The sequence below is a fragment of the Osmerus mordax genome, chromosome 24 (assembly GCF_038355195.1).
Source record: "Osmerus mordax isolate fOsmMor3 chromosome 24, fOsmMor3.pri, whole genome shotgun sequence".
NCBI lineage: Eukaryota > Metazoa > Chordata > Actinopteri > Osmeriformes > Osmeridae > Osmerus > Osmerus mordax.
In genome coordinates, this window is record NC_090073.1 from 10,566,320 (window position 1) to 10,594,216 (window position 27,897).

A 27,897-nucleotide genomic window follows, 5' to 3' on the forward strand; every position below is an offset into this window, starting at 1 on the left:
TCCCCCATCCGCCCAGCCCCCCCTCCCCATCCTTCCCCAAGACAACAAGCAGTCTAAGATATTTTGAGAGAGACTTTTTTGTTTTCGAAGCTGGCTTTTTACCCTGTCCCTCCCTTCCTTTTCACAAGCTCCCTTATTCCAAATCGAAAGAATTTATAGGAAAACAACGTTTTTATTTATAGGGAAGAAAAAAAATCTGTAGAAAGAAATAAACGATCTCGTTTGTACTCTGCGCCTCATCCGAGCTCTGAATAATGGTGTATGTAGAGGACCTTTCACCTTTGTGTGTGTATGCGAATGAAATCGCTGTTATTCGGTTTCTTGAGACCAGTTGCTCGATTTGGAGCAGTTTCATTGAACGTGGAGTGACTCGTCGATGCAGTGACACCTCGGGCACCAAAAACAGCAGGACATTGGCACAGAGGCAAGAGGACGCTGACTCTCTCTGCTGTGATGCCTACAGACAACCAGGCAGCTTGCCCTTTGACCTCAAGCTAAACAGGAACTGGTTGATCTACTGGGTATGTTACCCCTTGGCTTTGGGAGTATGTCTTGCCACTCGATATTACAGACCTCTGATTAATACCTGTGTTATTTTCCAAATCAGTAAATGTTGCTGCTTTGAGCTTATACCAAAGAAGAAGCTTATATGTTGATCTTAAGAGAAGCGCATAGCGTAAAAAGAGAGCGATAATACAAAATGATCAAACTAGAGTAATATCTCATTAATATTTCATACAAAGCATATCCCACAGAATCAAGGAATTGTAGTTTTTTCTTATATAGAGAAGATATCACCATGATGATGTTATCTATTGAAGATGTAGGTTTAAACACAATATCTAAGTTGCTATGGATACAATGTTTGAAACTGTGGAACAAGATACTGAGGCAGGAGTGGCACTGATATTTAAGATAAGTGAGTGGTTGTTTAATTTAAATGCCTTTCTCATTTATTGGTTGTACTAAATAGCAAGACTACAACATGCTCAACTAATGGTTATTGTCAAAGCTTTTTGCAAAACCTATACTCAAAAGGGATAGATATGCTCTATAGATTGCATGGCGTTTTTTAACAAAAGTTTTTCAACACATTTCCATCCGCATCCAAAACCCATACCAGGATCAATCAATAATAACCAGTGAAGTTTAGGGAAGTTTTTTTACAATCAGCTAGAAGCACAAATCCAGACCGGTATCAACTGGTATGAGGTGGGAGAAGTCTTTTGCAAAACAATGCCAATCTGACGGTGGTAGGAATGATGAGCAGTTCACCACGTGTTGAGTTGAGATGGCCCATGCAGCCAGAGACCAGGGTTAGAGTGCTTAACAACCCTCCAACCACACAGTGGCTTTACATCATTACTATCCAGTTCTTTTCTCTCTCTTTTCGTAATGCACTCGTGTCTAAAGTTAAACCCTCTCTTTCTCTCATTCTTTTTTTCTCTTGCTCTCAAATTCTCTGGGTTGTTTAATAAAGATTTAAGATACATTCTCTATTATGAAGGGAAACGGGAAACAGTTTTTAAATATATATCTTTTTATTAAGTCTTTAAAAACATAATTTCAAATTGTATTTATTTTGTTTTTATGTTTGACCTCGGGCTTCAAACTTGCATTCATCTACACCACTTTATTTCAATCCATTTAAGGAGTTGTTTCTATCACAGACAGATACCTCAAAAATCTAACTGTATATATACATAATAGAATATAAATACAAAATATACCTCATATATTTCATTTATATTATTTTATTGTAAAGCCACTTGAAAATCAATGTGTTTCAACAATTCACTGGATTTTTTCATATTTTGTATAGTTATACCAAAGAAGGGAATATTTTATGAACACACATCTACCTCATTCGTTATAGACTGTGCCAACACACGACCACATACTTAATTGCCAGTTTTTAAGTGTAGCCTTCACAGTCAATACACATGTATTTGCTTGAACACAAAAACAAAACAAAAAAAAATGTATTGAAGCAAAGTAGGTGGACCATTTAAGGTGTGAAGCAACACTGCTTGTTTTTTTTTGTCATGATTTATTCACAATATAAACCGATGCAGGCATTCTACTGTTGCTATGACACATGTAACTAAATGTAACAAAAGTTTGGTCCAACTTTTAAATCACACAAATCGCAATAGAGGACAAGCACCAAACTGGAAATAATTGAAAATGTCAGGTGTCAGTGCTGGTATCGAAGGTGGTTGTATTCGTTAATTCCAGTGTTTACTTGAAATGTGTTCTTCATAAATCAGGTCATTATGTGGGCTTTTTCTGAGAGTCATGATGTGGTAATTTTCTGTTGTATATGTGACTTTCTATGAATCTTGGTGCTAGAAAGCACCAGTGACATCACCGAGCACAGTGACATCACTGCTCACTCCCCCAAGGAAAGACAGTCTGGCTACAGGTGTCCCTTTTCTCAAAGAGTATCTTTTAATATCATAAGGGGTCTTTTACCTACACTTGGCCTAATATTAGACAAACAAAAAACATTCAATTCAGGTCCTTCAGGTCTTGCTCCAGGGCTAAGTCTGTGTGTCAGAATTTGCCTTGTGTAACAGTTGATAGATTAACAAGCCGTTCTTTCTCTATGAAACATTGTGGATGAATAGGAAAGGGTCCTTATCCTGATTAAGTTTTAGCACATCTCAAACCTTGCATGTTAATCATGCGTAAATGTTCATGAGCAACTTCACCAATGGATGAGCTATTCCTTCATCCCAGGATTTGTTGTTGGCATCCTATTAAGTTTAAGACTGCAAAAATGTATACATGTTTCTCATGAATGTAAAATATGTTAATCCATCCTTATCGTAGCAAAATTTACACAACATCACAATATCCAACTATCCATAATTGTTTGTGAAGATGCATTTTACTGAAGGACAGACTCAGCACAACTATTTATGTGCAAAAGTACATAGGGCACAAATGATGCGCACATCTCTTTATTTTTTATTTTTACTCTTACAATAAAGTTTCCTTTTGCTTGTGATAGACATATCAGAGTTATTTGTTTTGAAGACAGCACTGGCACAGTTTCTCATGACTGTCATTTCCTCACCCCTTCCTACACTATTAAGGCAAATACAATTGAAAATGTTGCTAATTGTTGGACAGTGAAACAGTTTGCTGACTGTGAAACAAGAACATGCAATCACTATCATTCTTACAACCAAAGATCCTTAGAAACAGGAACTAAGCTCACTTTGTAAAAGAATATAACCAAATACAGAAGAGAGATGAATCAGCATTGGCTTTAGTAAAATAAAGAAGAAGAAAAAAAAAAAACTTTCACTTATGGATTTACTTAAATAACATGTGGTTTACTTACTGTATTTTATGCTGGTAGAATTTAGATACTATAATAGTTTATTCGCTGTGTATAAAGCTTTATATATAATATTTCTTTTATTTACCTTTTGGATGAATCCAGTGCGTAGTGGGACTGCTGGATTGTGGTGCTCAGGGGTTAAAAAAAATACAAAAAAACTGGTGAAAGAGATGTTTTGTTTTGCCATTTTGATTTGTAGCATATTTAGAAATAAAATACTGCTTTTAACTTCATTGTGATTGCTTTTTATTTTTTCAATTAGTTCTTTGTATAGGTCAAGGAGTTTCACATTAAAAATAGATTTACTGTGAAGAATTTGCTGTATTAATTTGGAGATTCAACATACTTATTCAAGTGTTAATATAGTAAACATCAATGAGGATTGTTTTGCATCTACTTTTATAATATAAAAATATGTTATTATAAGATGGCTGATATAATAAGAAACAGAGAGCTTCCTGAGAAATAAAAGATTATTCATGCAACACTTTCAGATATTGGAAAAACTACAGGCACATGAGCTTCTCATTTGCCCAATAAGGCACCCTGAAGTAATGAAATCCATACCAAGTCCACCTTGTGCAAATAAAATGTAAAAATCTGTTTAAGCCACAGAATGCATAGCAGGTCCAACAGATAACTAATGTCACATGATACTTTTAGTAGCATTACAGGACAATTCCCATGTTGGCATATACTAAGATTGCATAAAAAGATTGGATGGTCATATTTTCCAGATGCAGATGTCAGAATTTAACATCAAATTGCCAATTAGTGTTCTCAGTGTGCCGGGGCGAGAGACAGAACTTGTCTACTCTGCAGGACAAAGGTCAAAGTACAATTTGGCAAATGTAGGCAATTAAACTAATGATGTCTCAATGTGTGCAGCATTAAGCGGCTAAAATAGAGTAAAGATTGGTTAATTAAGGCTGAGAACCCTGATGTAATTAGTGCCAGCAAAGATTAGTGGCCGTTGATGGGCTTGCAGGGAGTTTCAGGTAATTGAGTTATTATAAGGGCTCGTTCGGTGTTACTTTATACTTCTGAATAAACAAAAACAAATTAGGGGTGGTTGTCCAATAATGGGCTATCTTGTCAGAGATTGACAGAAATCCATGCTCCTATAACACAGTGTTAATTTTATGCACCACTGACAATGGTGTTGCTGATCGATAGCGCTACTATAAAGTAAGGCGAACCATCAATCTGGGTTGAAGGGGGTAGACGAGATCTGCAAAGGGAGACAGAACATGTCACTGCTTTCCTAAATTGTTTGGGTCTGACTACATTATTTGGCGTGCTGGAGCTGAGGAGGACCGTGATTCACCGTCAGACTGAGCTGGTTCCTGCTGATGCTGCTCTCCTGCTGGAGGAGGTTGCTGCTGACTGACCCGCTGCAGGAGGTCAGCAACAACTACTGCTGTGGGACAGGTAACAGCTACTGGTGTGGGACTGGTAACAGCTACTGCTGTGGGACTGGTAACAGCTACTGGTGTGGGACTGGTAACAGCTACTGCTGTGGGACTGGTAACAGCTACTGGTGTGGGACTGGTAACAGCTACTGCTGTGGGACTGGTAACAGCTACTGGTGTGGGACTGGTAACAGCTACTGCTGTGGGACTGGTAACAGCTACTGCTGTGGGACTGGTAACAGCTACTGCTGTGGGACTGGTAACAGCTACTGCTGTGGGACTGGTAACAGCTACTGCTGTGGGACTGGTAACAGCTACTGCTGTGGGACTGGTAACAGCTACTGGTGTGGGACTGGTAACAGCTACTGCTGTGGGACTGGTAACAGCTACTGGTGTGGGACTGGTAACAGCTACTGCTGTGGGACTGGTAACAGCTACTGGTGTGGGACTGGTAACAGCTACTGCTGTGGGACTGGTAACAGCTACTGCTGTGGGACTGGTAACAGCTACTGCTGTGGGACTGGTAACAGCTACTGCTGTGGGACTGGTAACAGCTACTGCTGTGGGACTGGTAACAGCTACTGGTGTGGGACTGGTAACAGCTACTGGTGTGGGACTGGTAACAGCTACTGCTGTGGGACAGGTAACAGCTACTGCTGTGGGACAGGTAACAGCTACTGCTGTGGGACTGGTAACAGCTACTGGTGTGGGACTGGTAACAGCTACTGGTGTGGTACTTATATTCTAATCTTAAAAAATAAAACCCGCTGTTTCCAGGGTCTAACAGCTCTCAGGCATTTTCTTATGCTTACAAGCTTCTTAGTTCTGTTTGATGACCCATCAATAAGACACACAGAGATGCTGTCTCCCCCATCTGCTATTTTAGTGGCCATTGATTTCTATGGTGACCTCTCACCTCTGTAGTGGAATTCCACACACCAAAATCACCTCCTAGCTGTCAGGGCAGATTTGCACCACTGATCTGAGACTGGCTCCTGTTCTGTCAATACCAATTAGCAACTTCAGCACATAGCTGCACAACTGAAGGACTGGAATATTAATTAATTTTCTTAATTTTTCTACCCGTCAATTTCTACCCCCATGAGAAATAATTTCCAAAAACTCTTCGATCTCTGTCTTATATCAACTCAACTTTAATGAAAATAGATGTGAACGTAACCAAAAGAATATATGTTGTGACGGTCTGTGATGTGTCCATATTCCAACATTTATAATAGTGCGTGTGGTTTCAAAGTCAACAGATAAAAGGATATGTTAAGCGTTGTTGTTTAGCACATAGCCTTTGATTTGGCAACCTGAATTTTATTTTTTTCCTTTTCAAGGACGTATTGGGATTTTAGACCATAAGAGCATTGGAACCTACTGAAAAATACATGTTTTCTTGTGTGGAAACCTTATTGAATAGCTATACAGATGAAAGAAGGAATGTCATTGATTCAATGCAGTTTGAAGGCCAAATCACAGGCAACTGCAGACTAATGAATATTATCATCTAATAAAATGGCCATTGTGGCTGTTTGATTTTTTTTTTATCCCTTATAACTAAGTTTTGTGTTTAGTGATTGGTTGTGTTGCTTGGGTGTTCAGCTTTGACAGACATGTGTGCTGAATTAACAATGTATTCATGTTTCCATAGGGTTTTAATATAAAGATCTGTACTGGGTGCACAAAGTTATGTTACATTGATGAGAGAGGTGGGGCTTTATATAGCGCTTTGAGGTAGGGTCTCCCAAGGTCAAAAGCATGTTATCCAAAAGCATAACAATCTAAAGAAGGATATGTAAGGAGAAAAAAAGGCAGTTAATGGAAGTCAATTGCGTTGGGTGTCTGTATGTATTTTTGACTGCTGCGTGGATGAAGTTGCATTGGTAAGATTTTCAGTGTCTCTAAATGCCCCTGGCACTGACAGAACATGTCAATGTAAGAGCATCTGTTTGTCAAAGAGCATTCAACTGCAGTCTATTGTTCTGTTGGTCACAATCAAATACCTTGGCGCGAGTAGGTATTATTGAGGAATTCACAAAGGTTACTATTCAGCTGAATCATTTGTTCAGTCACTGAACACCCACAACATTCCATTGAGTGAAAATTCTTTGGCACATTACAAAACCTGGCGCTTTTCTGGTTAAAGGATCAAGTTTCTTTTCTCTCATGTCAAGTCTAACCCCTGGGCGTGGTGTCGAGTGCAGAACTGGGATGACATTTATTGCGCCGGCCCAAATTCACAGGGGTGGGGGTTTGGAGTAGCTTCAAAGGTAACCTGATAAGCTCATTTTTCATGCTACAACACTGGTTAGATAAGTCCATGCTGCCCCCACCTTTAATTATGAGGAAGGTCTGGCGTCAGAGGTCACACACACAACCCCCCCCCCCACACACAGATTTCTAATGCAATACTAGTATTTGAGACATCACCAACCATCACCCACTCCCCAGAGTGATCATATGCACCATGAACTATGTTTCAATGCACCAATATGCTAAATAAGTCTCTTTCTTGGGCTTTACATTGGAAATATAACTTCATAAAGTCAATGAAAACTGGAACACTGGAAGTCAGACAGTGAGTCAGACAAAGAGTGAATGCTTCTTTTAATACCAGCACAAACAACCCGTGATGAAAGGAGTCTGATATAGGCATTGTCTGAGTAATACTGAGATAAATCATGACAAATTCTCAAAAGGTGGAGGTGGAGTGGGCTACCTTCCAGTTATTAAAGAGGGTTTAGGTGTGGGACCTAATATATAGTGATGGGATTATGTTTCGCCAACGGATATCTGGGTCATGGTCTAAGGCCTGTCGTCTAGAATAAGTGCTTTCATACTCTACTGGTGGGTGATGCATTATTAGTTTGACACCAGGGGTAGCTGGTTGACAAAAGATGCTTTAAGCGTTAAGGCATCAATTCAATGTGTGGATATACTCTTTAGTTTCCCTATTGTCGTCGTTTCTATGCCAAGCACCTGGCTGAGCTTAAGGTTTTGGTTGTGTGTACAATAATATCCAACAATGATTTACATACAACCGTCAAGTTTAAAACAGCTTTCTACTCAGAAATGTGCCGCATGTGCTGATGGTTGTGGTAAAGATGTCAGCAATATCGTTTTAGTTTCCGTGGCACCAAACACTGGTGTCAAGATGGTATCTTAAGGTTGCTATGGTTACCCTTAGCAACTCGCATGTGATCAATATTTACAAATAAATAATTGTCAGATTATCTTCCATCCTCTGTGTCAACAGGATTTATTTTATTCGGCAACTTTTCATCAATTTGATCCTTAGCTAAATAAGCTAATCAGAATTTGAAAGAAAATAAACATTTGTTTAAAAAAATAAAACATTGGGGTAAAAATTCTTTTTGACAAAATATTGTTTTAGGTTTGTAAGTATTGTTGTTGTTTCTTTGTTTTCAAACATTTTGTTTTGTAAAAAATATATAAATAATAATATCCAGAATTGGGTGATCCATTACTCTGTAATCCAAGATCATGCACAATATCAAAGCTACTTTGGAATTTTGTAATACATTACAAAAAAGTTACTCAAGTTAAACAACTCAATTCTTTTGAGACATTATTCGGTTATGCTCCGAACACTCAGTCACGAACAGTCACAGCTACTGCCTGCTACTGACCAGGCCTGCAAAGACCTGCACATGCACAGTAAAAAAACAAAAACAAGTGCGATTCAGAGTCTAGCTTCGGGTCGAGAGGATATAAAGCATTTAATATGCAAATGTGCTTAAAACCACACACAGATCCACACAGTGACAGCTCCAGATGAATGTGTGACCACCAACATGCTGACAGTCCCACTAACAGCAGCTCCACACCTGCCACTCACTCCCTGTTTCACCTCACAAATGGAGGAGGGGGGGTGAGGGTCACAAGAAGGAAAGCGAGCATGTTCAGGGTCTCTGCTGACAAAAAGATAAGATCTTCCTCTACTACCCCCCCCCTCCCACACACACACAACCCCCTCCTTTTATGTTACCAGCTACTGGATTGGTTGACACTAAAACGATACTAGTCGGCAATCTTATAATGTCCCAAGACATTTTGGTTTGTGAGACGGATACAGAAACTAAAGTGCAGAAAAAAATCACCTCTGCTGTCTGGATCAGCTCCCAGCCACTGCCCCCATAATACTCTTAACGACACTACTTCCAGACAGACCCTGACTTAATCACAACAAATACAATGTCATTTCACACAAGTGTTTGCCCAAGCCCTAAGGCCAGGTGTGTACACTCCAAACATTCTCACAGATTTATCACAGACTATCAGAGCATTTAGATCTTCACACAAACATGCTTAATTTCATCATGGAAATATCAATAAAGGTATGTCTTGCTGGACCAAAACGTCCAATGGGAAACAGGTGGTGACCTTGAGAAAGCAACCATATCCTCCTGTGGGAGACAAGCTAGCTGGTGGAAAGGTTACTCTTGAAGAATGCATCAAGTCACTAAGCAAGATAGAGATACATTTGAGCATCTAGCTAGATACTGCCATGCGCTAATTCAAAGCATTACAGAGCTAAAGAGCTGTCATTTTGTGCTACAGAGATGCTAGATGGTCTGGAACTCTGACTGCTTCCAGTGCCACTCTATGCAGTTTTTATATAATTGAATGTACTCCTCTTCCTGTTTCTGTGGAAGTTGATTAGTTACACTTCTATCTGATAAGATTGTTGTTGTCTGAGGAAGCTGTCATTTTCTAAAAGCTATTACCTGAATGAATACATATTATCTTACTGTTTCAGTCTTTGTGCTTTAATTTATAATTGTGTAATGGGGCACACCAGAGATTTCTGTTGGCCTACTTTATTAAATTCAAAAATAAAAGAATTACCTCATGAAACTTACGCTTTATGACAATGTTTTCACAAACAGAACTAATGTTGTATAATATAGATGCTAACATCTTTATCCATCATGTAACAGAAGCTTAAAACAGGCCCCTTGATTAAACACTGCTGTACCTAACAACCCCAGGTTACTGGAATCAGGAGGCCAACAAATGTCTGTTTTATGATGCCGTTTCCTAGGGTTGGCATGGCAGCAACAACATCCATGGCCTTCGATTGGCTTCTTGCTAAGGACAAGTATAGCAACGCTCACTGACAGATCTGAAAAGGCAGGTCCCAGAGGACGCCTCGCTTAGCAGCCTAACAAGGGTTCTGCCGCCCCACACAGAAGCTCACATCACCTGCTTTAGGAGGAAACTAGCTGGGGGTTGATTTCAGCAATAATTGGGGGTCTTGCCTCTGTCTGGCCTCCTGACAATAAAGGCCTTGCTGAGGTTAATAAAGCCAGTACTCTCAGGAGGCTTGGTGGTGTGTGTGTGTGTGTGTGTATACTGTACTGTATGCAAGAATGTGGGTGTGCTTGTGCGTGTGCGTGTGAGAGAGAGAGAGAGAGAGAGAGAGGGGGGGGGAGAGAGAGAGGGGGAGAGAGAGGGGGGAGAGAGAGAGAGAGAGAGAGAGAGAGAGAGAAAGAGAGAGAGAGAGGGGAAAGGGCAGCTAATGAACAGCCAGGGGCGGTTGCCCTGGTCACCGATGCTGAAGCACAGGCACACTAGGAGTTTTCATCAATCACTCGTATGTGCCCAGCGCTCTGATGGTTATAAACAGGATCATTTACAGTAAACAGCACACAGAGGCCAGTCCATTCCAAACAGACAGAAGCTGGAAGAGTAGCGTCCTTCCATCACAGATACAGAACACTGTCTGTGTGAAGTCGCTTTAGAGGAAAACCACACGATTTAGTGTTGTAGATTCTCAATCATCACTTGACGTTGACACATTAGGGTGCATTAAAAATCATCTAATCATCAAAATTGGGTCAAGATGTTAACCATTTACATTTATTCATTTAGCAGACGCTCTTATCCAGAGCGACTTACAGTAAGTACAGGGACATTCCCCCCGAGGCAAGTAAGGTGAAGTGGCTTACCCAAGGACACAACATCATTGGCACAGCCAGAATCGAACTGGCAACCTTCTGATTACTAGCCCAATTCCCTAACCGCTCAGCCACCTGACCCCTATTTAGCCTAGTTCACTCTACTGACGTTGCATCTGGAGAATTTAATCTTTAAACTGTTACCCTGAGAGACAGCTCACCATCAAAATAGACTCGGTGTGGCTGCCAAAAAAGGGTTAGTATGTTTTTTTTCCTTTTAGATATGGCAATGGATGCTATGACAACACTGAGAGTAGGGTTGGATGTAGTCAGTTTATCTGGAAGATTTAAACAGCCCTTCTGGGTCAGTGCTACAGCTTCACTTTCAAATTCCAGAGTAACTGCCGAGACCAGATGTTGATTCACTTGAGACTCTGAGAGCTGACAGTTGTATGTGGGACTATGGAGACTGTTTCGAGAAATGACCTCCATTCTACCAGTCTAGACCACCCGTGTTTACAGAACTGCTGAAGGTCTCCCTATACCCCTCCCTCCCCATGTACACCAACAGTTCTGCCTTCTGAAAAGGCTCGGACTGGATTAAGATTGACAGAACCAGCCTGGTTGGAGTGAGAGAGCAGTAAGAGAGATGAAGGGAAACTTATAAGGATTCAATCATTTGGACATGTGGACATTTATGCACGTGGATTGTAACAAACCTTTACTCTACTCCATGTCAGTTTTAAATGTCAAAACTTTAAAGATGCAAATACTGTATACAGTGCAATGAAAAAAAATTGACCCTTGGTTTTTGTGTTTGTTTCAATCAATTTCGGAATTTGTTTCAATCAATTATGCAATCTTCATGTGTCTCGTGGTGCTGTACAAAGAGCCTGTGAGATAAAGTATTCCTACCTCCAACTGGACAGACAAACTGCTTTTCGTAGCCTCCATGAAGCCAGCAACACGATGGAGCAAGAAGCCTGGGAAAATGTGTTGTTAAGAAAATGTGTGCCTTTTAACAAGCGCTATTGAAGAGATTCACAATACTGACAATTATAATCAAATAATAAAGTTGTTTAAATAAAAGTATTTGCTTTTTCTATGATTCTATGAAATGCAGTGCAATGTAGCATTTTAAATATATGTACTAAATATGAGTATGCTGTCAGTACTGACTAAATAATAAATAAATAGTAATGTTTTAAACATACCTTTCCATTTTATTTTGTTGAAATTTGCATTTGTACTTCTTACAGTCATCCAGCAGATGGTGTTGTGTTGAGTTTCTTGCAATGACGTCAGGATGTCTGATGATTCGGGAATTAGTGCTACCTTTTTTCAAGCGTTTTTTGCTGCCGTAAACGCATTAATTCACTAACATGTACATCAAATTGCTGTAATATACAGGCCTAAACCGTAGTGAGTTGTTGTAGTCTAGAGCAGCTACATCACAGAATTAGGCCAACAAGCTAGAGCTAGCTACTCCTCTCACTTTTGCTCATTTGTTTGGGTGTAGAGACCGATGGCCTGTTGTACTTTTCGATAGAGGCAACGTTTCGCAGAATCCGAGTCTTCAATGAGTTTGTTATAGAAAGATGTATACTTTTAAGGGCTATATTTGGGGGGCGAATGCGAACAGCATTTCAACTTTAACACACCGTCGCCTGATCATTTGGAATTGGTTTATGACACAGTCATAGAAACAGTCGCATGCGCATGAATGTTGCCGCCTTTTCTATCGTCATCGCCAGGTGAGACTAGGAGGATGCTGATTGGGTTAGCAGTTCGCCAGATCCGATATACTAGCTAGCTAGCGAAAAATAAATTGGCTTATAAATAATGTATACGGAGGTGGTCAATTTATTTTTTGAACGATCACATATTTGTGATGCTACTCATAACGTGTTAAAAAATTACCGCCACAAATATAATCACATTCTGTGGGAGTCGGTGGCTGAGCGGTGAGGGAATCGGGCTAGTAATCCGAAGGTTGCCAGTTTGATTCCCGGTCATGCCAACTGACGTTGTGTCCTTGGGCAAGGCACTTCACCCTATTTGCCTCGGGGGGAATGTCCCTGTACTTACTGTAAGTCGCTCTGGATAAGAGCGTCTGCTAAATGTAAATGTAAATGAAACACTGGACAGACGTTCTTGGCATTTTAGTAAGAGGATGATGATGATGGATGGTTGCACTTGGCAGCCTACCTGGATCTATGACTGCCCTGTAAAATACTTCCCTCTTGTGGTGATATGAAAGTACTTGGACTTTGATTTGTAAAATAATAGACCTACTTACCTTACCTGCCTTACCTTATGTCTATCTTCTAAATCACTAACAATCAAAATATAGATTATACTGAAAGCATGATTCTACATAGTTTTTGCATGATTACAGAACATTCCTTGAAATTCCAGTAAGAGTTTGGGGTACAGTTCTCTTAAGTGAAGTTTGTTTAAATACTGGGTCAACCGGAAATATATCTGGTGGTGGGAATCCGCAGGTCCACTTGTTTTGATAGGACTGGTTTATGATGTCTCATGTTGGTCAGCCAAACGGATAAGGAGTTAAGGGAAGAAGTATAACCTATAGCCATAACTTTATGTATTTTTATTGCAAATATTTTCAAATTACCAAAATACAAAATTATGAAGATAAATCAGCAGCGAAACAACATGCTTGTCTTGTCCATGTTTTCACCGGATTGAATCCGGATAAGCCGCCAATGCTGCCCGTGTAACCGAAACGAATGAACAAATAACCAGGATAATATGGGGGAAAATGGCGGATTTTGACGAGCTCCGGGTAGGCTAAAAAACAAAGACAGGGAGATAGCAATATGGCTTCTATGCCTTTGTCGCCGTGCATTTAATAACTATAGTGATGATTAATGGTTGAAGCACTACAGTCACATACATACGACATACGTGTTGTATTTGGACTATCGTAAATACCTTGCATGTCGTGTCCCCACTGTAAGTATTAACTAGACCATCAGCTAACTTGAGATAGCTAGCCATTGCAAACAACTTGCTAGCTAACTAGCTAGGCTAGAGCTGGCTAGTTTTTACATTAGTTTTTGAAATAATGACAGTTGCGATTAAACAATTAGGCTATATTTAGCGAAATGAATTTGCTCGATAGTTAACTGCACTAGCAGTAAATATAATAAACACAACAAGTTCTTAACCATGTAGCTGGTTAATACCTCAGTCCTACACTACTAACGCTAGTACAATAACACAGCTACAAGGCTAGCTACGATTATTGTTGTTTGTTCATGCAACTAGGACTACCTGACGTTATCTAGTTAGGAAAGTACTTTAGGTACGTTTCAGTAAGTGGAGTTAGTTGTGGGGTATTCTAAGTTGATAGCTATCTATAGTACCTAGGAAACTTAGTTGTGGGGTATTTTAAGTTGATAGCTATCTACAGTACCTAGCAAACTTCCTAAACGTAGCACTTGAGATATGTCTTAGTCCTTGGCTAATGGAACTCTTTCTTTTTTTTCCTGCTATGGCATTTCATGTATTATCTAATTGGTCTTGGATTATGTTGATTTTTTTTACATTTTAGATGCGTAGCAGTCACATTTGTTAAGGATATGTATGAAAAGGATATACACATATGAACAATGCAGCATGGACCGTAGAGTGAAGGGTCAGTTGGGGTTTTCTTCTCTTGTGGGATTGTGTTTGATTGGGAGGGTGATGATCACACGGGAAATATAAAAGCCAATTTGAATAATTAGTGTATCCGTTTCTTATGTTTTAACGCCAATGTTACATTGTAAAGATAAAACGTTAGTCCTTATTTCATGTTAGATGTGCTTGAGAGCTTCTAGCCTCTCCCAGGGTTTATGTTGTAATTTTTCCACTTCAGCAATAGTGTTGTAGTTATAATAGTTCCAACTTTAGTTGTTGGCACTTTCCCCTAAGTAACTTGTTGCTTAGATCTAGTTTTAATATGACCTGTTCTAAATTTACTAACGTGAAACCTGGCTCGATGCTGGCTTTATCGTGTGTTTAAGTGGTACAGTTGCAACAGTAGGTTTGTGAACATTAACAATAGGCTACCAACTTTTAAGGCCTACATATGTTTACTGTACAGTACACAGTGGCTTCATGTCTTGTGTACTTTGTCTCTCCATGTTTTCCAGAGCATGATATCAAGTTTCCGAGTGTCAGAACTACAAGTGTTATTGGGCTTTGCCGGACGAAACAGAAGTGGTCGCAAGCATGAACTCCTTCTGAGGACTTTGCATCTGCTGAAAAACGGCTGCAGTCGAGCCGTGCAGGTCAAAATCAAAGATCTTTATCGACAACGCTTTCCCAAAACAATAGACGCTAGTCTGCCGGATTTGGCCAGTATCAAAACCGCCTTCTTTTCTACGGAAGGGAGTGTTTGTGTTGTGAACTCTGACCTGTCACTCAGTCTGAGTCACTCGAGTGACTCTGAGTTGTCGAGCAAAGATTGGGTTGTGGCGTCCGGGACCGAGCCCAGGATGACCCTGCAGCAGCAGGCCCCCCTCATCCCTCCCGTCCACCCTGACGTGCTGATGAAATCTCTGCCCTTCTACGATGTGCTGGACGTCCTCATCAAGCCGTCTAGCCTCGGTTAGAACCTGTTTTTAGAAGTGTCCTTCTTTTAGAAGTGTCTCTCTTCTAAAATCATCCTGATAAAGGGCATGTTTGTTTTTTTAGGAGCCAGCACTGTTCAAAGATACCACCAAGAGAAGACCTTCATCTTCGCCCTGACCCCCCAGCAAGTCAGGGAAGTTTGCATTTCAAGGTACTTGCTGTGTTCTCAACACACTACCCTGTCACATTGTCACGTTGTCTGGGTTTGTAGTCTTATGGTACATTGTGTTTGAAGGGACTTTCTACCCGGTGGACGAAGAGACTACATGGTTCAAATTCAACTGAGGTGAGAATGTTCACTGAATGTCGTCAAACTTGTGAACATTTTATAACTATATTCCTTTTCTAAAATGTTAATTTTTGAATGACGTTTGTTTTGTCCATGTAGGTTTTGCCTGTCAGAGACGAGTTGTTTGCAGGAGGATAACTACCCAAACAGTCTCTGCATCAAAGTCAACGGGAAGCTGTTTCCCTTGCCTGTATGCACAGTTGGTATTCTCTTTATTCAGCTGACATGATTAAGTATTGTCTGTTTCGGATGGTTTAACAGGCGCTTGCCGTAGTCTCAAGATTTCACAGTCACATCTATACAATCTTCACAAAGTTCCCAATATCCCACTTCCATGCTCTATAGACTGTACAGAGACATGGACAGAGGCTGGTGACATAACTTTAAACAACACCTGGTCAGTTGGTTTGACCAGGGTTCATGACTTATCAGGTTGGGTCCTGATAAGCTTTCTGTTTGGTTGATGGCTGCTCTCCTGTCAAAAAAGGGTGGGACTAGACTGGACTGTTGTCAACAGTCCCATCTAGTCCCACCTTTACAAACCCCTCCCTTTTTTTCAGTGAACACAGGATCAATATTGATGTTATAATTCAAGGTTTACACTGTGACATCTATTGACTTGACAGAACTTCAGGGCTATTATGTCGTTTTATTTTCCCTCTCCAGGGTTACGCACCTCCACCAAAAAATGGAGTAGAACAGAAGAGACCTGGAAGACCTCTAAACATCACCTCATTGGTCAGATTGTCCTCGGCGGTACCCAATCAGATAACGGTCACATGGGCTCCTGAAATCGGGAAGGTACGTTTGTTAGCAGCCAAGCATCCACAAAGTATCACTTTTAGGAGTGTCATTATAAACGTATCTTTTGGCTGAATCACGTGAAGTGCTTTATTCATAAATAAAGAGAGAGAGAGAGCTGGAAGATATTTCAGAAAAATCACATTTAATTTGCGGAGCCCTTTTTACAAGCAATGCCACGCCACAGAGGGCTTCCCAGAAGCCCACAGTTCAGCAGCTCCCCCTAACCCTCAGCCGAGGTGTGACATCATGTCTGTTCTCCCAGACCTACTCCATGTCGGTGTACCTGGTCCGCCAGCTCACCTCCCCCCTGCTGCTGCAGAGACTACGCATGAAGGGCATCAGGAACCCCGACCACTCCAGAGCCTTAAGTAAGAAGTGACCTCACCCTGAACCAGCCCCACGCCCCGCTGCAGCACCACACACACACATCTACGCTCTAGCGTAGCTCTGGCACGTGAACCACCCTTCTGAGAGCTTGGCCTCTCTGGGGAAACTCTCAAAACAGAAATCGTGTCTCACAAACGTGAATAGGATCCACCATGATCCATGAGCCACTAGAGGGCAGTGTTCTCCCTGCTCCTGTGCCTGAGCGGCCATAACTGTAGTTCTTCCTGGGTTCTTAACGCTTCTCTCTAATCTGTAGTCTTTTTACTGCGTCTGTGTTGCAGTAAAGGAGAAGCTGACCGCAGACCCTGACAGCGAGATTGCTACAACCAGCCTGAGAGTGTCTCTCATGTGTCCTGTAAGTCAGACCTGTGTTACATTTACATTTACATTTAGTCATTTAGCAGACGCTCTTATCCAGAGCGACTTACAGTAAGTACAGGGACATTCTCCCCGAGGCAAGTAGGGTGAAGTGCCTTGCCCAAGGACACAACGTCATTTTGCACAGCCGGGAATCGAACTGGCAACCTTCAGATTACTAGCCCGCTTCCCTAACCGCTCAGCCACCTGACTCCCCCCGTGTTAATATCAACGTCAGGATTATACCATGAGATTATTGATGCATCTGCAGATAGTAGTTAATTGATGCATCTCTCTCTTCCTCTCTCTTCCTCTCTGTGTCTCTCTCCCTCCTCCCAGCTGGGTAAGATGAGGCTGACGGTGCCGTGCCGGGCGGTCACCTGCTCCCACCTGCAGTGTTTCGACGCGGCGCTCTACCTGCAGATGAACGAGAAGAAGCCCACCTGGATCTGCCCCGTGTGCGACAAGAAGGCGGCCTACGAGAGCCTCATCATCGACGGGTGAGAACCTCACCGCAGCGGCCTGGATTCAAATCCGGTGTAGTTCAGTCTAGTTCGGAAAACACCCCAAAAAGTCCCTTCAGGATTTAGCGATTGCCAGATTTGTCTGAGACGTGTGAATAAAAAGTTGTGTGTTGGGTTTCCTAATGCTCGCCAGGTTGTTCATGGAGATCCTGAACGACTGCTCTGACGTGGACGAGATCAAGTTCCAGGAGGATGGAACCTGGTGTCCCATGAGGCCGAAGAAGGAGGCGGTGAAGCTGTCCTCCCAGTGCCTCCCCAAGATGGAGAGTGAGTACTGAGAAGAGCCCCCTGTGGACGGAGGAAGTCTGAATGTGTATTATCCTGTGAAGGGGATTGTGGCTGCTTCAGTGCCTCTCATGTCTGTGTGTGTGCTGCTTTTGTGTGTATGGGTGTGTGTATGTGGCTTTAAGTCAGTGCCCTCCCTCCCCCAGCCGCCCCGGTGCGTCAGTGTGCCGTGGTCCCCCACAGCGAGCCCCCCTCCTCCAGGAAGGCAGACGTGATCGACCTGACGCTGGAGAGCTCGTCAGAGGAGGACGAGGATGACGAGGAGGACCCTCCACTGAAGAAGCGCTGTGTGTACCTGTCTAAGAACGAGGAGGTGCATGGCAAGGGGTAGGAAACACTCTCTCACACACACACACACACACACACACACACACACACAGGAACACCACTGACTTGTCCTGTTAAAACACCATCTTTACTTTAGAAGCTTTGTGTGTGTGTGTCTTCACACCTGCCAGGGTGTTGACGTACCAGCCAGCGTCAGTGCGCATGCCCACCGTGCAGACCCTGGACGCACCCTACCTGGCCTCCTCGCTGGCAGACTACGCTGTCCCCTTCCACCACTCCTCCCTCTCCACCATCCCCACAGACATGCAGAGTACGCAGCCACACAGGCTCTAGTATACTCTTTACAATACTCATATAACCTTTACCATGGCGATGTAATCAAGTGTCTTAACAAACGTTTTGTATTTTTAGATCTCGATTTGTTTTCCTTAATCCAAGGAGACACACAGGTAACTGTTTTTCCTTGATTGTTTCTTCAGCAACAGCTATTGGTTTAAGTCCAAGTTATTATTATGAAACACAAAATGTCCCTTCAGAATTGTATACCTAGAAATCACAGGTAAAAAAAACAATCCCATGTTGCAAAATCCGTACAATGACCCCCTTTTTGTTATTCTTTCAGCATTACCGAGCCCCCATGTTCCTGGACAACCTGTCCAGCAGCCTGCAGAGCGCAGCCTCGGCCAGCACCAGCCTGGTGTCGTCCTCCAGCCTTCACTACGACGGCCTCCACTCCGCCCCGGCCCACGAGACGGCCGTCATCACCAGCGGGGGCCTGGGGGGCGGAGGGGGCCCTAGCAGCATATCAGACATCATCTCTCTCGACTGACCTCCTCCCTCATCCTCCCCTCCTCAACCAGCCTCCTGCGCTGGCCACGCTCCCTTCTGAGAAGCAGCTCCTGTAGGCCTCAGGCCAGGTCACGCTGCCCCAACAAACACCAACCAACACCAGCAGCTGTTGGGTTGTGTTGGTTTGGTGTGATGTGCCTGTTGGTGTTCGTTGGGGCAGCGTGAAAATGACAGTTATGTTTTCAAACATTCTAAACCCAGCAGCTAACAGCAGAATGTTTGGTGATTGTTGGACGTTGGACAGGAAGCAGGAAGTGGGTGGACAGGAAGCGGGTGAACAGGAAGAAGGCAGCCTGGTGCTAGGCTTGGACACTGCATCCTCACACCTGACTTTGTGCCCAGACGAGCCGCTGCACACCCATACAGGGCTGGGCTTGTTGTGTTATTACTGCACCCATCTCCATTCTTTTGTCAGTTTCCACATTGCTCTTGTATTTGGTGATTTATCAAAAAGATCCACAGGAATGAGTACAAGCTACAATTACAACAAAAAAACACCATTGTCAATTCCAAATTGGCAGAGCAGCATTTTTGTAACCGAAGTGAGAAATGGAGAAAAACATAAAATGAAATCTTATACTGTACTTTTTTTAACCTAGTTAAGTGGCATTGTTTTAGCAGATGAATAGAGCACCTAACTTGTTTTTAATGTGAACCTTCATCTGTATAAGGGATCATTCTTGATGCCATTACCACTGTAAGCAAACCAACACAAAATATGGTGCTTATTTTTTATTGGATGTGATTCAACAGATGTCAAGGATTTAATTCACCCTATCCTATATTTACTGTAAACCTTTCCCCATGTTTTCATTTTTTGTTTTGTTTTTATACGTTGCGCAGTTGTATTTTCATTATTTTTGTTTTTATTTTGTTTTGACAGGTAAGTGCTATAATGACAAATTTCTCTGGAGCAGTTCAAACAAGCCCATTATAGTTTGTCCAGGAAGTTGTCAAGGCCAGGAATGCCCTCTTTGAGGCCTTTTCGTTTGCGGGTCTCTGCCACCACCTGGCATGGCCGACTGTTCTCGTCAAAGGGGTCTCCAGGCAGGATCTGCCAGTGGTTGAACACGCACTGAGGGAAGGCCTGTCCTCCCGTGTTGGACCGCAGGTCAGCTGTGAAGCCTGTTGGGGCGGGGGAATAAAAACAATTATTTATACATGTAATTCTCTGAAGGTATGTTTCCCTGGCAGATTGAGGAATGTTGAGATACTCAAGCCCTCACACACAGGAAACCAGAAATACGTTTTGTGTTAGTATTTTATGCTCCCAGTCCGAACGACTGAACTGGCATCCCATTGTTAATAAACTGACAGAAAATAAATACCAGAATATAAAGAGACAACTTGGTGACAATGTTCTTACCAAATGATTCATTTACAGGAAGATACGCCTTTACAATAAATATAGGTGTTCCAGCCACTTGGCACTCCTCAAACACATGGCCTCTCTTCCTGTTCAACACACCGTAGATTCCTCCAACCACCTGCTCAGGACACTGAAGGGAAACAAGGGAAACAGGAGCGTTCAAGTTGACCATGAATTTATCATTGGTTTCAAATCCTTTTCTGTAGCAGCTTTGCCTTTAAGCCTCTCTGCTACACCGATGTTGTTAACCGGTCAACGGGATGGCCAACTCGTCTTCCACAGAGAAGTGACTGGCTGGTCAGGGTGGCCTCACCTGGATCTCCACCAGGTAGATGGGCTCCATGAGGCGTGGCTGGGCGGTGAGCACGGAAGCGTAGAGGACGCGGCGGGCCGTGGGGATGATCTGTCCACCGCCACGGTGGATGGCGTCTGCGTGAAGGGTGACGTCCTGGATGTCGAAACGAACGGCCCTCATGTTCTCCTCACACAGGGCTCCCTGGTTCAAGACAAAGTCTTTATCTGACAGGTACACAGTATTGGTCTCAGTATTGAGACCAGGAACTAGCAGCGATTTATAACAGCTCACCTACCACCCTAGCCTACCCCCCCTCTGTCCCCACCCTCACCTCCCTCTCCCCCACTCACTCTAGCCTACCCCCCTTCTCGCCCCACCCTCACCTCCCTCTCCTCACCTCCTTGGTGGCCCACTCACTCTAGCCTCCCCCCCTCTGTCCCCACCCTCACCTCCCTCTCCTCACCTCCTTGGTGGCCCACTGAAACCCGGCCACCACGCTGTCCTTGATCTCGTTCAGGTACTGCACCCCCTTGGTGACGTCCACCAGGATGTTGGGTCCCGTCCCGTCTGGGCCGAAGCACCAGATCTTGCGGGCCTCAGTCACCTCCCACTCGTACTTCTCGGAGAGGTAGCGAGCCCTCAGCTTGAGCTCCTGCCTGGCCGACACATCGCCCTTGTCCACGTCCTCCGCCAGGCCATCCGACAGCGGGCGAGCCTTCATGTACAGCCTGTTGTGCTTGTTGGGGGACTTGGACAGACACATCTGGTCTGAGTCCTCTTGGACGGTCTCACGGTACGAAACCACCGGGTCTGATTTCTGGAGGGATCACACGGGGTGGGGGAGACGATTGTGTTACAGTAGCCGTGCTGTTGAAATACATGTCTTTGACCTTGAGAAAAGGGTACCAGTTATGAAAAGGCGTGGTTGCTGTGTGACCAGTCACCTTTAAGGGGATGCCAGCGTGGTCTTCCTCCAGGTCCTTGAGGCAGATCTCCAGGTGAAGTTCTCCTGCTCCAGCCACAATGTGTTCTCCTGACTCCTCAATGATGCACTGCACACAACACAGCGCAGTCAGCACAGCTAGACAGCACAACACAGCAGTCAGGAGAGCTCCCCTGGTTGCACATTAGACTGCAGATCAAGAGGTTTCAGGTTTTGAAACCCCCCATACATACTCCTGTGAATCCCTGTGTTCTAGCTCTTGTGTTTACCTGCACCATGGGGTCGGACTTGGCCAGGCGCTTCAGCCCCTCCACCAGCTTGGGCAGGTCGGCCGGGTTCTTGGCCTCCACCGCCACCCTGACCACGGGGCTCACGCTGAACTTCATCACCCTCATGTTGTGGGCATGCTCGAAGGTGCTGATGGTTCCGGTCTTCACCAGGAACTGGTCCACGCCCACCAGCCCCACGATGTTGCCACAGGGGACGTCCTCGATGGGCTCTACATAGCGGCCCATCATCAGGATGGTCCTGGGGGAGGGGGAGAGGTGGAGGGGTAAGGCGGAGAGTGTGTGTATGGGAGAGAGGTGGGAGAATTGTTTTCACATTAGAAAAAAGTTGTAATCTTTTTTAAAAGCTTTTCAAGTTGATGCTTTCTTTTTTTTTACAGATTGTTTTAAATCCCAAAAGCACATGTGGTTTGTGCTCTCCACAGACCTCTGGATGGGCTTGATGTACAGGTCCTCCTTCTTCCCAGGGGTGTAGTTGGGACCCATGATGCGCACCTTCTGTCCCGTGGAAACAACGCCGGAGAAAACACGTCCGAAGGCGTAGAAGCGGCCCTTGTCTGTGGTGGGAACCATCTTGGAGATGTACATCATCAGCGGTGCTTTAGGGTCACAGTTCTTCACACCTGAAACACAGAATTGACCTCAGGACTGTCATTTGTAAATTCACCAAGTGTAGCTTTCACAACTCAACACATACTTTGACCTCCTCACATTTTCCAGTTTGAGGTCCAACACTCGAGTGTGAGGATTTGGATCATTTGTATTGTACAGTAATTGTGTGCTTAAAATCCACTTCCATGCTCGCGTCTCGTGGTCCTAACGGAGGGTTGTCTGATGTGTACTGACCCATGGCGGCTTCGTCATCCATGGGGCCCTCGTACAGGAGCTCACAGCGGTACTTCTGGGCGGTGACGGGCGACGGCAGGTGGATGGTGATCATCTGGAGCAGGGCCTCGCCGGCAGGTAACCAGCGCCGCATCACTGCCTGCCGGGACAGACAGTTCTTAGATTGTTCTATTGTTCCTAGTTCAGTTCAGTTTTTCACAGTGTATTAAAATATAAACATGCTTATTTTTACTTTTAGTTAGTAGGTTAAATATGATGTGCTGTTTACTGGATAAAAGTCTCGAGTCAGACTTTGTCAGGGGACAGAGACGTTAAAACGTCCATAATGACCTTCAGGAGAGGTTTGCCTTCCTTCTCTTTGTCCTCGGCGTCGAGCTTCACATCCAGCTTCTCAATCAGTTTCTGTGTCTCTTCTTTTTTGAAGTTCATGATGACGTCAAAAACCTGAAACAAAAGATTTTGACATGTTATTTTGTTGCTGTGCTGTAATACTGTGTAATGAATGATTCAACGATTGAGGTTCAAACAGCAGATGTCCCCATTGGACAAAATAAAAACTACTGCTGTTCTAACATATTTTAACAGATGAATTTACTGTAAACTGTTAATACTCATTCCACTCTTTCATCAGCAAACCTTGAAGATGGGATCCAGGACCAGTTGGCAGAAGGTGCGAGGCAGCTTCTTGCCTTCTGCATTCGTGGCCGTTTTGCTGAATTTTCCAACGGCTGGATCAAAGTACCTGGAGAAATGAAAATGATATGTTTTAAGTACTTAACTACTTAAAGACTTATTGGTAGGTGTGGTAGCAAACTAGTTCTCATTTAGAACTCATTTATAATTGAAGAATCCTGAATGCCCACTTGAAGTGTATATTAATTTATGGTGTAGATGAAATAAGCCCAATTCTGTTACTATATGTAGCTATGGAGCCGAGTGACCACTGTATTTGGAATCCGTCCAGTCTGGGCTGAATGTTTGAGTCACACTCACTTGTCTCCCCACAGCTTCTTCATCATGTCCTCCACCTTCTTACAGTGCTCCGCTGGCGGGATCTGTGCCTTCTTGTCGCCCTTGGCTGCAAACTTCGCCACGTACATCTCAGCAAACTGCTTGAGGGTGAAGGCCCAACCGTGCAGCCCGGAGCCAAAGCCAACTGTCCCGATCACCGGGTCAATCTACCGCCCAACCACCACAAGAGAAGAAGCGAAATATTCGATTTTAAAAGGAAATCAACATTAATGTTATACAGGTTAAATTACCAAATGTTCTTAGCATTATTTGACTGAGCTTGACTTATCTATCTCGCTTAGCTGGGTGCCTGACAGTGTTTAATGCTTCTCCTTAAGGTGACCTGTACTTCGTTAGCTGTGCTTTGACTAGTCTGCTAAAGGGACATTCAGCCTCCAGGGTGCCGCACCAGGATGTTCCCCATGGGCCCGTTCTCCGTCTCCCCGTAGGTGCAGATGATGACGTTGACGTTCTCCACGATGCGCTGGAACGTCTGGAACAGCTCGTCCGGCTGCAGCTGCAGCTCCAGCAGGGCGCGGTCCATCTTGTTCATCATCAGGACGGGCTTGATGCGCTCGGCGATGGCCTGGCGGAGCACAGTCTCTGTCTGGACGCACACACCTGCAGAGGAAGCTCGTTTCAGTGTTCGCAGGAGTCTGTGGTGTGAATAGTACACAACATGTTGTACCCAAATGATGTTTCACTAGTGGGGCATATCATATATGAATGCTTACGTATATATATAAATATACGTAATAATAATAAATACAGATGTCCCATCTGACATGCATGCATTTATCCTAGAATTAGTCTAGTAACAGTAAAAACCACAAACACACAAAACACAGATGTGTAATACTGAGCATGCATAAATAATTGCCAGACTTTTTGGTTGCAAATGTAGAATATAGGGCTCGGACCATATAGGTAAAGGGTACCTGTGTGCCAGAAAGATCACCTGTATCACTCAGACTGCCAGGTGCATGCAGTGACGATATGCTTTGTGCTCAAGCAACTTTCTCTAGTCGCTTGTTTGGAGAAGAAAATTGGACTTGTTCTAGGAAAACGATTAGGTTAACAGTATCTTGGGTATATGTCCTTTGCAACTATATTGTTCAAACACACTTGTTTAAGACTTTGTTTTTGCGGCTGGTAGCATGTTTCAGTAAATTATCTGTATCAAACTTGTCATTTCAGACTTGTAATTGTAAAAGGTTCGACCATTTCCAAAAGATGGACTGTAGCATGTTTCATTAAGCCAAGATCAGTTCAAATCTTGTCAAGCCTTGTGAAGCCAAGCACTAGCAGCAGGACAACACTGTGAGGCCTGAGGCCCGAGGCCGGAGGCTCGTCCTACCTGAGACACAGTCTACCACTACAAGCGCGCCGTCTGTCACCCTCAGAGCTGCAGTCACCTCGGAGGAGAAGTCCACGTGACCCGGGGAGTCGATCAGGTTGATGAGGAAGCCCAGACCGTCCTTGCTCTGCTTGATGAAGGACAAGTCGCTCTCCTTAAGCTCGTAGTACAGAGAGATGGCCCTGCAATGGAGGAAGGAGGAGAGGAGAACAAATTACAATCATTTCTACTTTGTTACTTAACGCCACTGGACATTAAGATAAAGTGTGACCCCCTGTGGGGCCTGTAAGAGCACTGTGATGGTATGCACCAGCAGTAAGATGATATCTCATGTAAATTAAAATCAAGCTATTCATGTATATGAGAAATTGATCACAACATGAAATAGTAATATGCATAGATTTAGTCTGCATAAAGTGTAATGTGTTTAACCAATGGCATCTACTTATGCAGCTCCACGATGCCTGTGTGGGAACACTTACGTGGACTTGATGGTGATGCAGCGTTCCTGCTCGTCCTTCCTGGTGTCTGTGAAGCGAGTCTCCCCGGCCCGGCCCGACGCAATGATCCCTGCCTTGGACACCAGCGAGTCTGTCAGGGTGGACTTCCCATGGTCCACATGTGCGATCACAGACATGTTCCTGATGTTGGCCTTCTTGTCCATGATCTCACGGATCTGATCTACTGTAAAGTTCACCTGAGGATGAAGGTCAGGATGTCTTTGATTATGAGAGATGTTACAGTGACAAATACAGGCAAGCAGGGGCAGATCTAGACATGTTCACCTTGGGGGGTGGAGGGGGCAGGGGGTAGTTGTAGGGTGGTGAGGGGGGGCACGGGGGTAGTTGTATGCCACCATAAATTATTCAAACTTTGTAGTTTAAATAATGTGCGTCCAATATTAATATTACTGTATGAAATGTACTATAATGTAAACAGTTAGCATGGGAGGGGCAAAGCTTTCCCGCTGGAGGGTCAGATGCCACCCTTGCCCCCTCTAGGATCCGACCTAGCTGGCATCCCCTCTTGAAGAGGGCATGACACGGATTATCAATAGGAGGATGCATCAGGGTTGCAAAGTTGTACAGAGATCCACTATTTATACAGAGACATACACTTCACATTACATTGAAACTGTCTGTTTCACATCTTAAAACCACAATGTGTTTGGGTTTCTCGGGTGAGTAATGACAGAGCAACTGTTTCAAAAACTTTTCTGAAGTGTTTCTAAATTGGACAGAACAAAGTGTTAGATGTAGACGGGTGGACGGATGATCTTAAAGCGATCAAGATGTGTGCGTACTCGCTTACTTGTAATAACTTGAGATAGTGAGAAATGCTTTAGAACCAGTCGCCTGTCCTTTGCCGCAGTGTGCCTATGACGCACCAAGTGAAAGCAAAATATGCCAAGACCGGGGCACGAGCACCTGCTCATATTGTTGCAGGTGTATAATGTTGTTTACCGAGACAACACCGTCTCGTGTTTCTACGATACGATGTCCACAACGATAAGCTACTGTAGAAGCGCTTGCACAATATCTGAACATGTAACTTTAATACGGCCATCTCCGGGAACAGTGGGCGTGCACATGCTATTTATAACGGGGTAACGGTATTCCAAAATTCATACCCCTCAACTTGCACGCACCGAAATGACTGTCGTCGCATCCAGATAAATTGTTTTAAATGTTTATAGACTGCAACGTAAAGCTAAATGAATTCTAAAATACCAATTTATAAGTTATGTTACGCAAAGTAAGCTACTATGATTTTAGGATATAGGCCTACTGTTAATAAACCCCCCAAAAGCCTACTCATTTGGGCCCTGTAGCCTATATCAAGTAGCCTATCTTGATGGAAACGATGTGATTGAGCCCACCACTTTTTCATAATCGTAATAGTTTCGGGTCCGAAACATTCTCTTCGAATAAATTATAACGTAAAATATACATACCATGATTGCTGTCAGATGTCGACACCAGACTAGCTGTACCGGCACCTCACAGTCGGAGGTGGAAAAGAGCGAAGATGACGCGCAGTCTTCTTTAAGTGCAGGAGGGACACAGTTGAGGTCAGGTGGGGGATGTCATATGGACCGAACTGACCTAAATAGACCTACCCAATCATTAAAGAGAAATGAACCAGCTGTGCGTTAAAGTGTGTGTCCAGTCGAGGCTTCAGCTCACTGTTGCTATCCACCAGAGACACAGCGCGCGCCAATAACAGTGGTTTTGGTATCAATAATAACTTAAATGCTTAGTTTGAATGTATTTAGATACCCAGTTAATGTAGATGTCTATCAAAGTAGGCCAACTGTTTGTATAGGTACAAAAACTCTTCAACTCAATTAGCATATTATTATGCATATAAATGATTTAACATATTTTTTTATGATCTATGATATTAGACTTTAACCTAGGCTGACTGGTTATAGTGCAGCAGTTCATAGACCTGACTACATAGAAACGTGTTTAGTTTAGGTGAACATCGAAACATTGCTTCTTCTTTTTTTACTCTGGCAGGCTTAAACCTAGACATTCTGATTCTAGATGTGGAGCACAGCTCTATATTACCATGACTGTGGCAGTGTGTGTCCAGCAGAGAGCACTCATGTTCTGCTATTGATTTTCGGAACCAACTTCTGGATGTTTTTTGTTGATTTTGGTTATGTTCT

General features: G+C 43.5%; 2 protein-coding genes across 3 annotated transcripts; one reads left to right on the forward strand and one right to left on the reverse strand.

Moving 5' to 3' along the window:
- The first annotated feature begins 13,499 nt into the window (after window positions 1-13,499).
- pias2 (protein inhibitor of activated STAT, 2) lies at window positions 13,500-19,596 on the forward strand. Of its 2 annotated transcripts, XM_067228340.1 has the most exons (15): window positions 13,500-13,667; window positions 14,269-14,352; window positions 14,852-15,308; window positions 15,396-15,483; window positions 15,568-15,618; window positions 15,721-15,811; window positions 16,288-16,422; window positions 16,688-16,793; window positions 17,094-17,167; window positions 17,509-17,669; window positions 17,827-17,960; window positions 18,125-18,305; window positions 18,437-18,576; window positions 18,678-18,715; window positions 18,889-19,596. In XM_067228340.1, exons 3-15 carry the CDS (start codon window positions 14,855-14,857, stop codon window positions 19,093-19,095), a joined length of 1,860 nt encoding a protein of 619 aa, XP_067084441.1. In that variant the 5' UTR covers window positions 13,500-13,667; window positions 14,269-14,352; window positions 14,852-14,854; the 3' UTR covers window positions 19,096-19,596. The 2 variants fall into 2 exon arrangements, with proteins under 2 accessions (XP_067084441.1, XP_067084442.1); XM_067228341.1 differs by lacking the exon at window positions 14,269-14,352.
- Window positions 19,597-19,832: 236 nt separating this feature from the next.
- eef2l2 (eukaryotic translation elongation factor 2, like 2) lies at window positions 19,833-27,307 on the reverse strand. Its single transcript, XM_067228339.1, has 15 exons — window positions 27,178-27,307; window positions 25,706-25,920; window positions 25,224-25,405; window positions 24,276-24,487; window positions 23,849-24,033; window positions 23,492-23,597; window positions 23,186-23,299; window positions 22,856-22,994; window positions 22,437-22,632; window positions 21,992-22,250; window positions 21,724-21,831; window positions 21,243-21,596; window positions 20,798-20,980; window positions 20,482-20,614; window positions 19,833-20,240 (listed from the first exon to the last, which is right to left on the reverse strand). Exons 1-15 carry the CDS (start codon window positions 27,178-27,180, stop codon window positions 20,047-20,049), a joined length of 2,583 nt encoding a protein of 860 aa, XP_067084440.1. The 5' UTR covers window positions 27,181-27,307; the 3' UTR covers window positions 19,833-20,046.
- Window positions 27,308-27,897: the final 590 nt, after the last annotated feature.